The 17,182-nt window shown below is 43.8% G+C and overlaps 1 protein-coding gene across 2 annotated transcripts in view; it reads left to right on the top strand.

Moving 5' to 3' along the window:
* Positions 1–10,804: 10,804 nt before the first annotated feature.
* The window catches only part of LOC143297792 (anoctamin-4-like), a 108,236-nt gene continuing 101,858 nt past the window's right edge, over positions 10,805–17,182 (top strand). For both annotated transcript variants that reach the window (XM_076610288.1, XM_076610286.1), the window contains exon 1: positions 10,805–11,483. In XM_076610288.1, coding sequence (XP_076466403.1) covers positions 11,402–11,483 — 82 coding nt within the window. In that variant the 5' untranslated portion in view covers positions 10,805–11,401. The remainder of the gene's footprint in view (positions 11,484–17,182) is intronic.

The raw sequence follows: 17,182 nt of genomic DNA, 5'->3' as shown, positions 1-17,182 counted from the left end.
CTTCCTCCCTCTCCCGCCCTCTCCTGTCCAGCTATCCGGCTCTTCTTAATCTTTCTCCCACCTCCTGATCCCCCTCCTCCCCCTCATGTGTTCTTCTTTTTCTTCTTCGTTCGTGGGCTGCAACTCCCACGTTCACTCGTATACACGAGTGGGCTTTTACGTGTATGATCGTGTTTACCCCGCCATATAGGTGACATACTCCGTTTTCGGGGTCTTGTGTTCCACTGTGATCTCTCCCCTCACCTCTCCTCCTTGTGCCACTCTCCCTCACCGTAACCCCATCCCCTTTCCTATTCTCCACCAACCATTCCCACATTCCTACTGTTTCACAGACCCATTCCCCTGTCATACTCTGCACATCCATTCCCTCTCAGGGATTTCTCCCCTGTTCTATGCTTTCCGATGTCCTACTCCCCCCCCCCACCCCCCTATAGCTCCTCCCCTGTCTTACCCTTTCCGCTTTCCCATTCTCCACCTCCCCCCCCCCCCCCCCACCCCCCCGCACACCCCCTAGTTCCTCCCCTGTCTTACCGTTTCGGCTGTTCTATTCTCTCCCCCCCACCCCCCTCGCCACCCCCGTAGCTCGGCCTCCCCTGTCTTACCATTTCCTCTGTCCTACTCTCCCCCCGCCCACCCCCTAGTTCCTCATCCCCTGTCTTACCCTTTCCGCTTTCCCACTCCCCCTGCCCCCCTCATATAGCTCCTCGCCTGTCTTACCCTTTCCGCTGTCCTACTCTCCCCCCCTAGGTCCTACCCTGTCTTACCCTTTCCGCTGTCCTCTCTCCCCCCGCCCACCCCCTAGTTCCTCATCCCCTGTCTTACCCTTTCCGCTTTCCCACTCCCCCTGCCCCCCTCATATAGCTCCTCGCCTGTCTTACCCTTTCCGCTGTCCTACTCTCCCCCCCTAGGTCCTACCCTGTCTTACCCTTTCCGCTGTCCTACTCTCCCCCCACCCCCTAGGTCTTACCCTGTCTTAAGCTTTCTGCTGTCCTACTCTCCTCCCTATAGCTCTTCCCCTGTCTTACCCTTTCCGCTGTCCTACTCTCCCCCCTAGGTCCTCCCCTGTCTTACCCTTTCTGCTGTCCTACTCTCCCCCCTATAGCTCCTCCCCTGTCTTACCCTTTCCGCTGTCCTACTCTCCCCCTAGCTCCTCCCCTGTCTTACCCTTTCCGCTGTCCTACTCTCCCCCTAGCTCCTCCCCTGTCTTACCCTTTCCGCTGTCCTACTCTCCCCCCTAGGTCCTCCCCTGTCTTAAGCTTTCCGCTGTCCTTCTCTGCCCCCCTAGGTCCTCCCCTGTCTTACCCTTTCCGCTTTTCCACTCTCCCCCCTATAGCTCCTCCCCTGTCTTACCCTTTCCGCTGTCCTACTCTCCCCCCCTAGGTCCTCCCCTGTCTTACCCTTTCCGCTGTCCTACTCTCCCCCCCTAGGTCCTCCCCTGTCTTACCCTTTCCGCTGTCCTACTCTGCCCCCCTAGGTCCTCCCCTGTCTTACCCTTTCCGCTGTCCTACTCTGCCCCCCTAGGTCCTCCCCTGTCTTACCCTTTCCGCTGTCCTACTCTGCCCCCCTAGGTCCTCCCCTGTCTTACCCTTTCCACTGTCCTACTCTCCCCCCTAGCTCCTCCCCTGTCTTACCCTCTCCGCTGTCCTACTCTCCCCCCCTAGGTCCTCCCCTGTCTTACCCTTTCCGCTGTCCTACTCTCCCCTCCTAGGTCCTCCCCTGTCTTACCCTTTCCGCTGTCCTACTCTCCCCCCCTAGGTCCTCCCCTGTCTTACCCTTTCCGCTGTCCTACTCTGCCCCCCTAGGTCCTCCCCTGTCTTACCCTTTCCGCTGTCCTACTCTCCCCTCCTAGGTCCTCCCCTGTCTTACCCTTTCCGCTGTCCTACTCTCCCCTCCTAGGTCCTCCCCTGTCTTACCCTTTCCGCTGTCCTACTCTGCCCCCCTAGGTCCTCCCCTGTCTTACCCTTTCCGCTGTCCTACTCTGCCCCCCCTAGGTCCTCCCCTGTCTTACCCTTTCCGCTGTCCTACTCTGCCCCCCTAGGTCCTCCCCTGTCTTACCCTTTCCGCTGTCCTGTCCTACTCTGCCCCCCTAGGTCCTCCCCTGTCTTACCCTTTCCGCTGTTCTACTCTCCCGCCCAAAGTCCTCCCCTGTCTTACCCTTTCCGCTGTCCTACTCTCCCCCCTAGGTCCTCCCCTGTCTTAAGCTTTCCGCTGTTGGTCCTACTCTCCCGGCCCCTTGCTCCTCGATCCCCGGCTATCGACCTTACCCTTTCCGCTGTCCTGCTACTCTCACCTCTAGCTTCTCCCCTCTCCTAGCCTTTCCCCTCAGTTCCCTCCTTTCCACTTCCCCTGTCCATTTCCCCAGTCCTGTCCTACTCTCCACCACTGACCCTCGAGCCTCCTATCCCTGTTAGTAATCCATTATCTGACCTGAATCGACACTAGAAGTTTTACACAATGGTAACGGAAAACAGACAATACATATTTTACTCCAAAGAAAGGAGGTGTGAATTTATTGGGTGTGATCCCCGCAGAGATTATCCTGACGGCTAAATTTTGGCCGGCAATATTTTTTTCCACTGAGCACAGTGCCACCCAGCCTAACTATAAACATCATAATGTCAACCTGTACCCACTTTTATCATATTTTAGCATGTTTGTTTATTTGGTTTCCTTTGATTCCCCAACCTTTACTGATTTATCACTAAAGCTTAATTTAAGCCCTTTATTTATCCAGTCAAAACAATGTCATTGTGCATCAGTACTGAATACAATATGCCACAATCATGAACTTAAAAAAAAAATCCAACCATTTTACCTTCTCTTTTTTTCTTAAATTTTTTTTTTTTTTTTACTACAATTGAAAAAAAAAAATCATGTTACTTGCACATGACGTTACATGACAATGAAGATAAAGTATGACACATCAATAAAATTGCTGAGCTACTGTCGTCGTTTATGTATTCTTATTAATAAAAAAAAAAAAAAAAAAAAAAAAAAAAAAAGTGTTTTGGCATCGTGTCAATCTGCATGTGAATGAGATAGATAAAAGATTATTTAGAAACAAAAGCACACATACAACTAGGACAAGCAACACCGCTCATTCTGCAACACACTGCACGAAAATTAGACAGAAAATGGGACAAACAAGACAAAAGGAGTCAATGAGGAAGACTACAAGGACATATTTATATAGAGAAAATAGGAAACAGATTGATATAGAGAAAATAGGAAACAGAATTGAGACTGATATACCCACTGTCTCGATCTGAATTAGTCTTCGTTAATTTGGAAACAGCTGAAACAGACTGAACAAGCATACTTGACAGGTTTTGTAGGGCATTTTCGTTTGTTTGTTTTATTTTGAAGACTGAACTGAATAACTGATATGATGCTCTTATTTTACAGCCAACAATGCATTGCAATGACGACACGTGTAATGCCGGACATAATGACAAGCAATTTATTATGTCTTAGTTTTGTAAATGGAGTTTATTCGTGTTGCTCGGATCGTTGTTGTTGTTTGTCTTGTTTTATGTGTATTTCAGTCATATTGCTTTTTGTTGTTGTTTCGTCAGTTGCCGTTTTGTTTTTGTGTGTATCAGTTTTTCCTTCTTTGGAATGCAATCGAAAGATGAATAAATGTGTTAAAAAAAGGGAGGGTGGAGGGGGGGAGGGGGTGGGCGCTTATTTGAGGCCTATTGGAATAATCATATCATCGAGCTAATTCTTTTTATCTATTCATTGCATATGTATTATATGTATGTATTTCTATCTGTCTGCCGTTTTTTAATTAAAAATTTTTTTACAGACTCTACCTATTCAATATTATGCATGCATATAATGTATATGTGTATGTGCATTGATATACATACGATTTTTACATGCACTGACAGACGCAGACACAGACAGACAAACAGACACACACACACACATGCATACACACAGACACACACACACACAGATTAGACGCATACACAGACGCAGCTGACACAGACAGAGACAGATAGACCCGCCGCGGCAAAACCAAACCAAACCAAACCAAACCAACCACTAATCAAACAAACAAAAAACACCATCCTACCCCACCCAGCACCCACGCACGCACAACGCGAACGTGTGTCGCATTGTCTTCCTTTCGATGCCTGTAAGAGGAGTGGGAGAGATACACAGTAGGCCCACAACATGCGCGCGAATATTCCGTCACGCTCTCTTTCACAGTCGCAATATGCAAGAATACAACTATGCACGCTGACATAATCCGCACTGAGAACACACACACACACACACACACACACACACACACACACACACACACACAATGTTTGATGTTGGCGTTTATAACGTTTCCATTTTTCCTAGTGTTGTCTCTCCCTATTCACCCTCCACACATACACACACTTTTATCCCTCCCCCTCTCACAGCCCCTACCCCCACGTGTTTTTTTTTGTTTTGTTTTTTGTTTTTTTCCCCGTCTAATATCACTTCAAGTGGAAAGACGTTAAACTGAAGACAACAACAACAACAACAACACCACACACACACACACACACACACACACAGTGTTTGTGATAGTTTCAGTTTCAGTAGCTCAAGGAGGCGTCACTGCGTTCGGACAAATCCATATACGCTACACCACATCTGCCAAGCAGATGCCTGACCAGCAGCGTAGCCCAACGCGCTTAGTCAGGCCTTGAAAGAAAAAAAGAAAGAAAAAAAAAGGTGAATAAATAATAGATAAATACATAAAAAAACTACTACCACTACTAATAATATGTATAAGGCGCAAAAACGTGATGAAGTCAACTATAAGCGTACATAAATAAATAAATAAATAATAATTATAATATAAAAAAGTAGTAGTAATAATAATTTAAAAAAATAAAAAAACAACAACACAACAATGATGATAAATAAGCAAATAAATGTAAAACATGGAGACACACATTCACACATACACCCACATATGCATAACAGATATGCACCAAACATGCAGTTTCACAGATATGAAAGCACAGTCAAATACACATAAACGTACATGAGCACCAACACACACACACACACACACGCGCGCGCGCGCACCCCACACATTACCCTGCACCTCCACTACCCGCCTCCTCCTCACACTCATTTCTAGGCTACACACACACAGATGAACGCTTACTTGTACAAGCACACAGACACACGCCCATATTCCCCACCCCTACCCCCACATTTACAAAGATATATATATATATATATATATATATATATATATATATATATATACACACACACCCACACCCGCACGTTCCAATATTCCGTTGCTCCCACAGCATGCATACACACACATACCTCATCCTCTACCCCCCCGCCCCCTCCCGCACACACACAGAACTCTCCTGACACTTGTGTACACTTACACCCTCGCGCATGCACAAACGCACTCAAACACACAGACCCACACACGCACAGAGGCTGCCACTGACTGATTGGCCGCAAGAGAGATGGGAAAAGATCTCTGATGCCAAGAACTTGGCGTCTAGTGTGTTGCTCAGTCTATTGTATTTGGGAAAGCCCACAAAGACTGTTCCGTTTTGAAGAAATCTGCGCAATGTTGGTTTGGAAATGATGCTGATATTTGTTTGATTTGCAAAGCATCGTGCTTTACTTTTCATGCTAGACTTACGGCCGCTCCCTCTCTCTGCCTCTATTTCTTTGAGGCGATCGATGGTGTGATGGCCTTGTACCTGTTCTTTTTGATATTCTTTGACTTTTCTGAGGATTTCCGATTTTCCTAGATGTAGGCCGCTCGTTGTTGCGTTACCAGCAAGTCTGTCAGCTCGCTCGTTTCCCTTAACACCTGCATGTCCCGGGCAGTATGACCATGTGAGTTTTTTAATCTGAAAGTTGCGCATTGCCTTATGCCACTCTGGGCTTCCCATTCCATTTTCAATTTTCTGTATGAGGTTCATTGAGTCGGTTAGAATCATGGCATGTTGGTTTCCGGGATGGACGATAGCCACTGGAGGGCATGTGTCACAGCTTCAACTTCCATCGTTAGGCTGGAGGTTGTGACTTTGAAGGCAGCATTCTCTTCCCTAATTGTTTTTCCATTCTGTTTCGTAGTGAATCCCCAACCGGATTGGTCTTTACTGACTGAGCCATCTGTGTATATGATGATGTCCTCTTCTTTACTGTTTTCTTCTATGAGTAGCTTCACTTCCACATCAGTTTTGCCCTCTGGCCATTCCCGACAATGTCTTCCTAGAGCGGGTGAAATGGCTGTGTTGAATAGATGGTTGAGGTTTTCGGGGGTTTTCTCCCATTCTTTTGTTTCTTTCAGGTCTTGTAGTCGGCATACTAGCTGGATTGTGTCTTCTGCTTGCCCCATCCATGATCTTCCTCGTCCTAGATGGCTGCCTTTTGGTTCTTTGACTGCGTCATGCAGTGGGTTTTGAGGGGTTTCTAATGCTTTGAGGTAGGTCTTAACCAGTTCTAACTTGTTTCTGGCCTGCACTGAAGGAAGGTCAAGCAGGTATCGCATGGTTTCCGTGGGCGTGTCTTTTGTTGTTCCAAGGATCAGCCTCATAGCTTCATTTTGAACTCTTTCTAATTTTAGGAGGTTGCTTTGAGATGGTGTTGTTAGCCCAAGTCCATAGTCGATCACACTGAGGACGAGTGATTGGGATAGCAGGAAGAGGTGGCGTTGTTCAATACCTTTGGTTGCCATTGCTTTTAAGACTGAAAGGCCCTTTTTGCATTTGAGAACAGTATTTTCCGTATGTTTTCTGAAGGTCAGCATCCTGTCGAACTGCATTCCTAGGTAGCGTAGGCATTCGGTTTTCTCGATCTGAATCCCGTCGAATGACACAGATGGTGGTGATTTGCTCACGGTTCTGTTGTTGAGGGTACACAGCAACGTTTGGGCTATTGCTGGATTGATGAAAGATCCAGTGTCTTTGCACCATTGAGCAATATTGTTTAGTTGTTTCTGGACGGCTTTAGTTCTTTCCTGAGCATCTTTCGAAGTTTTGAAGACCAGGCCATCATCCACAGGAGCCGAAACACCCGAGCTATTCCATTGTTGTTTAAGTCTGCAAGGCCCTTCGTGTAGACATTGTAGAGGACAGGAGAGAGCGGAGACCCTTGTGGCAGTCCCATGGATAGTTTAGAAGGTGCAGACATCCAATCTCCGAGGCGTAGGACGACGGTTCTTTCCTGAAGCGCTGCTGCTATCCATCTTGTCAGTGTCAAACTTACTCCATACCTTAGTAGCAGCTCCATGAGGTGCGCAAACTGGACTTTATTGTAGACATCTTCAAGGTCGATTGCTACTGCTAGTGTTTCTTCTTTTCTTTGAAACCCTTCGTACACCTCAGATGCAAAAGCAGCTGCATTTTCCCATGTGGATTTGCCTGTTCTGTAACCACCTTGATTTGAAGGGAGAATGTGCCTGTGTTCAAGATCCCTTGCAAGTTTCCTGGCTATCATGCGTTCCATGAGCTTTCCAGCAATGTTTTGCATGGTTAGGATCCGGTAGCCGCTTACCTGACGATGGTCCTTTCCTGGTTTTGGTATGGGTTTTAAGAAGCTGTGTGTCCAGTCCTCCGGCACATGTCCATTGTTGAAACTGTTTTGATACAGATTGAAAAGTTTGCTTCTGTCTTCTTCCGATAGCTCCTTGATGTCTGAGTAGCGAACTTTGTCTGGGCCGTATGGGCCAGGAGCCGATTCTTTCTTGCATTTAGCTATTGCTTCGTTTAGATCATCTATTGTCAAGTCATCATCGGGTCCAGTCCAGTCTGCATAAGGGTTTGGTTTAACTGCTCAACATATTTCTTTTTTTCATCTAAGTTTCTTTGATCGCTCTGTTGTATGAAACGTTTGAGCAGGGCGGATCCTTTTTCTTCGTTTGTCTTAGGCTTGGTTCCGTCAGTGTCTAACATGCCTAGGGTTGTTGTTGTGCACGTTTTCCCTTCCATGCGACGAAGAAATTGCCAGAACTCTGTCAATGTTGTCATAACTGAGTGCCTCGCAAAACTGTTTCCACTTGTCATTTTTGGCCTCTTGAGCAATGACTTCAAACTGTTTAGTTTTTTCTTTCATTTTTGTTTCAATATCTTTGTCCAGAGAAGGTTTTGTCCTTTCTTTTTGCCAAAGTTTGACAGCCGCATGTTTTTCTATCCAGGCTCTCTGTGTTGGTATTCCACCATGGGGGCTGAATAGTTTGTATCCGGTTCGGTGCCGTTCTTATGTTTCTTCTGCATCTTAATTTTTCGATGATGGTTGTCTCTTTGGTTTCATACTGAAATGGATCACGCGGTTTCATACAGGGTTTATCTGACAGTTTCTGTAGACTGAAAACTACTGGGAGGTGTTAACTGCTTTGGTGTGGAAGCGTCTCTGCATTCATTTCTGCTCTGAAGTTTGGAGATGTTAGAGCGATGTTGATCACACTGTCACTGCCCCCTTGTCTAGTTCCAAGGCGAGTTGGGGATGTGGTTGTTATTGGGCTAAGAAGAATTTCCCCTATAATTCCTTCAAGTGCGAGTCCTCGTGGGTTGGCGTTCCGCTGGTCCCATAACTTTGATCTTGCATTAAGGTCTCCACAGATAATGACTGAGTCTCGGCCGAAATTCGTTCTCTATTTCCTCTAAAAAGGCTCAATCCTCTTTTGTTGTGCAGGTTCCTGGGTGAACATAGGCGTTGATGAGCACGATGCTTTTGTGAATTTCGTCAGGTTTTTCAAGACGCACGTCCACTAGTTCACATGAGTTGCTACACCATTTCTCTAGATTTATGGTGGAAACTTTTGGTTTTTAGGTTTTTGTTCAGTATGATTGCTACTCCTCTTCCTTCATTCCTTTGAAAGACTGTGAAATTCTCAAAATGTATTGGTCTGTCTGCACTTGTCCTGGTCTCTTGGCTGAGACATCAGTAAAATGTCAAAATCATATGCCAATTTCTCAATTGTTGAGATTCTCATTCTCGCGCTGGAACAATTCCAACTGCCGATTCTAAAGAATTTCTTTGACAGCCGCTCTGCTTTTGTCATTCTGCTACCTAAGCACAATCTTTTCCCACCTCTTTTGCCACGCCTGTTTTGGGGTTTTGGGGATCTGAATTTATGTCTCATGCCATGCAGCTGATCCCCGAGGTGCACGCAAGACAGGGTTTTGTTAGTATCCATAGAAGGGTGACTGTTTAACCCAACAGCCATTCATCCCATTGGTACTGTATGAAAGCCATGGGATTGGGGATTTTAGTCTGGTTGTCTCCTCTTAGCCGGTGGAAGGGTGCATCTGGGTATTGTTGCATAGCAGATTGTATTTTGCGGAAAACTACAGGTCCTTCTGTAATGTCCAATTTATCATTGAGCCCTCTCAATAATTTACTAATAATTCAAAAATTAAACAATAACGCGATGACAAATTATTAATCAAATTCACAGAAAAATCACCTATCTTTGTTCTGGAGCTTGTAGACTGTCTGTTACACTGACCAGTATGATTTTAACAATCCAAGGCTGAGAAGCTGCTATCAGAAGAACAAGCAGGCTTTAGAAAAGGGCGGAGCACTGTCGAACAAATATTCAACTGTCGAGTCTTCATTGAAAAACATCTACAACACCAAAAGGACATCTTTCACAACTTCATTGACTTCAAGAAGGCATTCGAAAGGGTGTGGCACAGCGGCCTCTGGCAAGTACTGAGAGGCTTCAACATTGATGAAGGGCTCATTCAAGTCATCCAGGCCCTCTATGAACATTCCAGCAGCGCAGTGCTCCTCAACAATCAACAAGGACAGTTATTTCGGACCACAGTCGGAGTCAGGCAAGGATGCCTATTATCCCCAGTACTTTTCAACATCTTTCTGGAAAGAATCATGCAAGAGGCCCTCGAAGATCACCACACTTCCATCACCATTGGCGGCAGGCCAGTCTGCAATCTTCGATTCACAGACGACATTGACCTCATGGGGGGCACTAACAAGTGCTTACGGAGGTCAGCACAGAGAAGTCAAAGGTCATCAGTGGTCAACAGCACAACTAACATCAGTGCCAACATAACCATGAATGGTGAGCCCTTGGAAGAAGTGACCAGCTTCAAGTACCTGGGAGCAACCCTGTCCAAAGACGGCACTTGCACAGCAGAAATCTGAAATATTAATTCTGCAACGGCAGCGATGGCCAGACTGAACAGGGTATGGAAGAGCAACATCAGATTCCACACAAAATTCCTGCTCTACAAGTCACTAGTGGTCTCCATCCTCTTATATGGATATGAGACATGGACTCTGATGGCAGAAACAGAAAGAAGAATCCAAGCATTCGAAACTAAGTGCTTGAGGAGACTACTACACATCTCCTACAAGGAGCACAAGACCAATGACTATGTGCGGAACCTGGTCAGCAACCTTGTTGGGCCCCAAGAACCACTGCTGGCGACTGTCAAACGACGGAAGATGGCATGGTTTGGTCACGTCATACGACATAACACCCTCTCCAAAACCATCTTGGGACTGTAGAGGGAGGGCGCAGACGGGGGCGGCAGAGAAAGAGCTGGTCCGACAACGTCAAGGAATGGACCAAAATGACGATGCCAGATCTCCTCACGACAGCTGCCAACAGAACGGCGTGGCGAGCTATGACATCTTCCTCATGTCCCCCCCAGCGACCCCAGTAGACTTTTACACTGACTCACTGTTTGTGAATACGACGAGGGAGCTTCACGCGGGCAGTTCTTGAGTCGCGCGAGACGCAAAATGTGTGTCCAGAGTTGTGTCGCCTGTTTTGGGTGGAGCGTGCAGAACCGTCTTGGTTGACTTGTTGTACCAGTTAGGGGGGTATCGTGTGTTTACAGTATGTCGACATCGACTCTGTGCTGTGTGTGAATCACTGTGCGCCATGTAGAATGTACATCTCGAAGCGCTTTGGTTTCTTTTTCCATTCGGAAAGGGTGACTGAGTGATGCATTTGCTGCAATCCAGAGACCCCAGCCTCTGCATTTTTGGCTGCTGCAACTGGAACCAGTCTGTTACTCACATTCTACCCCAAGGCCACTGTGGCTGGAGCCAGTGAAAGGCCTCACGTTGAAGTGATTGATTTAGGGTGTGTGTGTGTGATATCCAAAAAGATTGGTCAACGTGTTTAACGTGAAATTCGCGACATGACTGCATTTTCGGTTTGACCGTTCATTGTTTTTGTTCACATCTGATCCAGAGAAAATAATTCGAAAGCATCGTTTTCTTGCGTTTGCAAACAGTGTGCTTCGTCGACTGTGAGACAAATTTGGTGACGAGTTTTCTTTTGGTTGAAACAAGTTCACACCCAAGAGTGGGGTGAGGGGCTTGTCGAAACTCAGTCGGATACTTCTCGACCGTTTTCATTTTTCCAGTCACCAATTTGAAAAAGAACTTAGGTATGGAGCCACCAGTGGAAGGCTACACATCACCGCAGGGCGTGGTGCCGATAGGTTTTGAAATGCAGGCGATGGAAGAAGGAGGTGAGTTAACTTGATATTATGTTGTAACAGAAATTAAAAAAAGCATTAAGGTGAGCATCATTTCATATTTCTCTGATGTAGATGAATCCACGGCATATTATTAATATTAGTGTATGTCAAAAGTAAGAAATATTGCCAGGAAAGAAGAAAGCTCTTGTGTTGTTGTTTGAGACTTTGTAAAACGTTCAGCTAGACTACGAAGAAGTTAACTTGAGCCATGACTGAATAGTTTTTAATTTTTGAATGTTTATATAAATATATCTCATTGCTTTGGTGACACAGGCCCTTATTTGGACAGGGGGGAACTGTTCCCAGATTGTGTGTGTGTGTGTGTGTGTGTGTGTGTGTGTGTGTGTGCGCGCGCGCACATAATTTTGAATTTGTGTGTGTGTGTGTCCACATACACATGTGTACAAATGAAATTTGAGCAGGTGTGTGTGTGTTAAGACTGGGTAATGTGTGTGTGTGTGTGTGTGTGTGTGTGTGTGTGTGTGTGTGTGTGTGCACGCAGGGTTAAGGTTTTGAGTTGGTCAGTGGTCATTCATGTATACAAATTTGAAATGATGCAAGAATGTGGCAGCCAGTTGGTCACTTGACTTGAAATTGATTTTCAAGCAAGTCGGTCAGACGGGGTTGAAACCAAAAGGGAATTTTTCAGCAAAATAATCATGACTGCCGTTTCAAAATAAAAGAAATACTGTTACTGTTTGGTCCTGTGTAGTTCAGTGGTGAGCAGATGAACATTGCTTGCATTGTTGTAAACAACCTCAAAACATGCGCAGAGAAAACCAACTATGATGCTTACACAAAGCCAATGTGTTCTATCACTTGTATGTTTTGAACTGCAGTGGAACACAGCATCACATGTATGTGCATGTGTGTGGATGCGTGTGTGGATACGTGTATGTGTGTTTGTGTGTGTGTGCATGCATAAGGGTGTTCATGCATCTGTGACACAGAGAAAGATGGGATAGAAAGCCAATATCTGGCTCAGAGTATGCACACACAGACACAGACACACACACACAGACACACAGGGACACACACACACACACACATCAGCCTCCCAACTTAACTTGGGGAAATCATCCTATTTGGCTTCCACATCTATCACAGGAAACAGGCTGGCAGTTGTTGAGTAACACAATCATGACAATGGCCTGCCTTGAGGATGGATTTCCCCAGAACTCTTATTGCCAAGTCCGTTTCCATCACACACAGTTCATTTCCTGACTTTGAACACTATTATAAAATACATGTGCAATTCAGAACAGGATGTGCATTACATAACCTGCGATGGGTGTGTATGGAGTGATGGCCTAGAGGTAACGCGTCCGCCTAGGAAGCGAGAGAATCTGAATGCGCTGGTTCGAATCACGGCACAGCCCCGGAAATTAGCAGCAGTTAGGTTTTAGCTTAACTTTTTTTCTTTTTTTTAATTTTTTTTTTTTAGAAAGGCATGTCAGTGTGTGTATACTGATCCCTGAATGTGATTCAGGGTCAGCTCACCAGGAAAGAAAAGTGATGGACAGAGACAAGAAAAAATGCTGTTTTAAGAGCTCTGATTTTGCAGTTCCTTGAACAATGGACAAATTCATTGTACTATAGATACTATACAGTATACTGTATTGTATTATGAATAAAAAGTCTGAATGCCTCTTGATAATATAGTTCAATACAAACTATCAGTCTGAAAAATTATTGATATAAAATCAAAGCATTTTCTTGACAGAGTTTATCATCTGTGTTAAAGAGAGCTGTGGCATTACACATTATGTAACACAGACAACTGGAAGTAAACATTTGAGGGTTTAAATGGACAAGTTTAGCATCCATGATCTAGTGACTGTGGCGTCACACAGTCTGATTCATGGAGAACTGGGAGCAAACATTCAGTGATTTAAATGAACTGCTATCTAGGTATTTGCACAGACAGATAAAATTCTGGGTCAGCAGTTGAATTACTGGACATCCTGATATTTGGGAATCTTTTGCTTCACAGTGGAGGAATTTTACTAAGGTCCTGTAGTTGATTCGGTACAAGTGACATTGCAACAATATCTCTGTGCTTGATCGTTTCATTTTTATGCTCTTACTCTTGTCTTAGTCTTAATAAACAACTCAGACTTAGTTGTTTGAACCTTTATTATGATTACAAAAAAAATGTCAGCTAGTCTGTCTGCTGTTGACCACAATTGCTGAATAGTTTTTCATATGATATATATTTATATCCACATTGCTTTACCAATCACTTGTAATGCATTCTAAGGTGAGTCAAGACCATGAAGCTATAGCATACAAGTGCTTGGCAAGTTTTGGGCATAGAAAAAAAAAGAAGTAAATTTGCAGCTTTCCGTTGTCTGTAACCTAGATTTTTTTGCTAAAGTTTGAAAATGTGTGTGGAAAAACAACAGCGTCTTCAGCAACTGAATTCATGGACTGTTTCTTTTTCTTTTTCTTTTTTTTTTCTTTCTGTGAAAGTGTGACTGTGATTCTCTTAGCACTGGATACATGTGTAATATTACCATTTTGTGGCAGGGCTCTTCCCTTCTCACATGTCCAGTAACCGAAATCAATTCCATCGCCTGCAGCGCACTGCTGTTGCCAGCAGTCTGTTCCTTGGGGATCTCCTAAAGTGTATTGATCATTCACATTGGCTCAAAGTCAAAGCCATGGTGTTCTGGAATTTCGTGATAAAGGCATTAAAAGCCATGCAAATACTTCTGCCCACGTGCCACCCAACCCTCTGTGTGTGTGTGTGTGTGTGTGTGTGTGTGTGTGTGCGCTTGTACATTTTTGGTGTGTGTGTGTGTGTGTGTGAGAGTGAATCCAGTTTCCATGTGCAGGCGCATGTGTGAAGTGCAGTTGTTAATATTAGACATGATTAGTTTGTTCTTCTTTCTTTCCCACCTTCTGACTCTCTCATGATGTACTCGTGTAGTATAAAAATAAAGGACACCATTTTTATTTTACTTTGAAAACAGAATGATATTATATGTGCCAATGCCAGCTGTTCTCTTTTTAGTTGTGTTGCTTGTGTTTGTACACATGTACATGTGTGTGTGTGTACATATGTGTGTGTGTGTGTGTGTGTGTGTGTGCATGCGCGCGCATGCGTTTATACAATGGACTGAGACTACCAAGACAAACCTTTCAGATTAATGTATACATACATGTGTTAATGATAAAAAGAGAACCAGTGCGTTCAGCTCATAATTGGAGGTTTGCAATTTTCCACCCAGCTTCTCCACACATTAAAAATCCCTTGTCTGCTTCTCGCTGGTTTGATTCCCATGTGGGAAATGTCATGATACGTTTCGTGGCCCTCATATCCTGAAGCAGCGGAAAAGGACAGAGTGGAGAGAGACACTGAATGTGTTAATAATAGATGATATGAATTGATTTTGACATTTGCTGACAGCTCGTTTTGTACCCTCCTCCTCCTCCTCTCCAATCTCCCACATTCACTTAAAGAGGAGGTAGTCATTCGGGATCTGTTGGTTGTAATTGTGGATCATCATGGCAGATCATTTCTAAGAAGGCCTTTGATGAACCGTGTCGGAACTGTGTATTATTAATGCCTGAGAAATGGTAAAAATGATCAGTCCATGTTCGGAGTGAGTGTTCACTTGTGGTTAGCAGGAAAGAATAAATTCATGCTGAAGAGACATATTTCTAGAATTTAGTCACAAAATATCTTCCCAATGAATGGAAAACATCTTGGAAAGTTCATGTTTTACTTGAATTTTTCTTTTTCTTTGTCTGGGGGGATGGGGAGGTGGGTGGTAAGATACTGTCCAATTTACTGACCTTCAGCAAGGGAAGAGTTACTTGTTTTGACTTGTTTTGAACATCTTAATTCTTATTTTTTTTGTAACTGATGTAAAATTGAAAGTAAGAAGTTACACCATGCTCTCATTTATTTTGAGTTTGAGTCGTTATAAAATAACGCTGAATAAAGATGTTGCTACACTCATGAGACTGAGACTGAATCTCTACCAAAATGTCTTGTGAACAGTACTAAAATGAAATGGAAGTGAAGCTTTATTTTTCAGTTTAACTATTAGATTTGATGCCTTAAGGATATTGTCTCGGAAGGAGGAGAAGCGGATGATGAAAACTGTCACTTGTGTCAGTCAATTCAAGACAGTTTTTAGGATACAGGCAGTGATGTTTTTAAAAACAGGAGAATGAGAGAGAGACAGAGAGATAGAGCGAGATTAATTTATTGATTCGTAGATGAATTTATTTCCAAGGGAAACAGTATGCAAAGGGGAGGTTACCCACTTTCGGGAGGTTATCGGCCGTAGTTGCTCTCTTTTTCTCCGCATAGGCGGATAGTAGTTTGCACAGGACAGGAATGTCAGACCCCTGCCGGAGTCTGCACTAGTTGGGTCACGGTAAGTATGTTATTTAAACGTAATTTTAGATAGAAAATTTCCTTTTTTCCCCCCATCTAGCCTTCAACCAGCATAACAGACATAGGGGAACTTAGGAAATGCAGTGAATACAGTGAATCATTGTTGCCACCAAAGGAAAAATAATAAATGACAATCTTTGCTTTATTATCAACAGTAACAGACTCAAGACAGAGTTGGAAGGGTAAGAGAGACAAAGAAACACATATATGATATATACATGCATACAAGCAGACAGAGAGACAGCAACACATGTAAGTAGGGCACCTGGGGAAAGAAAAGAAACATTGTCAACACAATATTGAATATATTGTTTCAAGTTTTGTGAAACAAAAATAAATATCTGTGTCTTGAAAATTCACTTCCTTCTTCACGTTCTTGGGCAACATAAGTTGGCTACAAAATGTTGTGGCGTTCTGTATATTAGAATAGCTTGACGTTTACATCAAGTTCACTCCTGATAACAGCGGCCCACCATGGTTATTTTGGGAATTCCATGCTGTTTATCTGCTTGATATCATTTAATGACCTTGTTTAATATGGCAGCTAAAAGTTCCAGTGAACTGCTTTAATTAGTGTGCTACAGCCCTGTTAAATTCATTGTGGGATATGAACAAGAACTGGGTTCAGAGTGTGATTTGAGTTTGAAAAGGAGTCTTGTTGAGTTATTCCTTCAAACCTAGTCTTATGTGTCACATTAATTTGCTTAAGTTAAAGTTTCAGTTTCAGTTTCAGTAGCTCATGGAGGCGTCACTGCGTTCAGACAAATCCATATACGCTACACCACATCTGCCAAGCAGATGCCTGACCAGCAGCGTAACCCAACGCGCTTAGTCAGGCTTTGAGAAAAAAAAAAGAAAGAAAAAAAAAGGTGAATAAATTATAGATAAGCTTACATAAATAAATAAATAAATAAATTAAGTTAAAGAGATGAGAAAACAATCATTGTTGTGGTTGGTTTGTATTAATTGGATGCCAGATTTTAGAAGTGTTTTTACCATACTCGAATACATACTTTAGACAGTTTCAAGATGATAATGATAATGATGATGATGATGATAATAATGATAATGATAAGTATATATATAGCACTGTATCTTATGCAGAGACAATTCAAAGCGCTTACAGTCACACACCAGCCATTCACACGCATGCATTTAAATAACTCTAATTCACAAGGACGAAAAAACAAAACATGTAATCATAAATACATGGAAATACAAAGCTGGAGAAGCTGAAGACAAGGAATAGGCAGGAGAGGGAGGAGGGGTCTGTTTTGGG

The sequence above is a fragment of the Babylonia areolata genome, chromosome 23 (assembly GCF_041734735.1).
Source record: "Babylonia areolata isolate BAREFJ2019XMU chromosome 23, ASM4173473v1, whole genome shotgun sequence".
Taxonomy (NCBI): domain Eukaryota; kingdom Metazoa; phylum Mollusca; class Gastropoda; order Neogastropoda; family Buccinidae; genus Babylonia; species Babylonia areolata.
The sequence above is the reverse complement of the archived record's forward strand: the minus strand, read 5'-3'. Positions and strand labels throughout refer to the sequence as shown.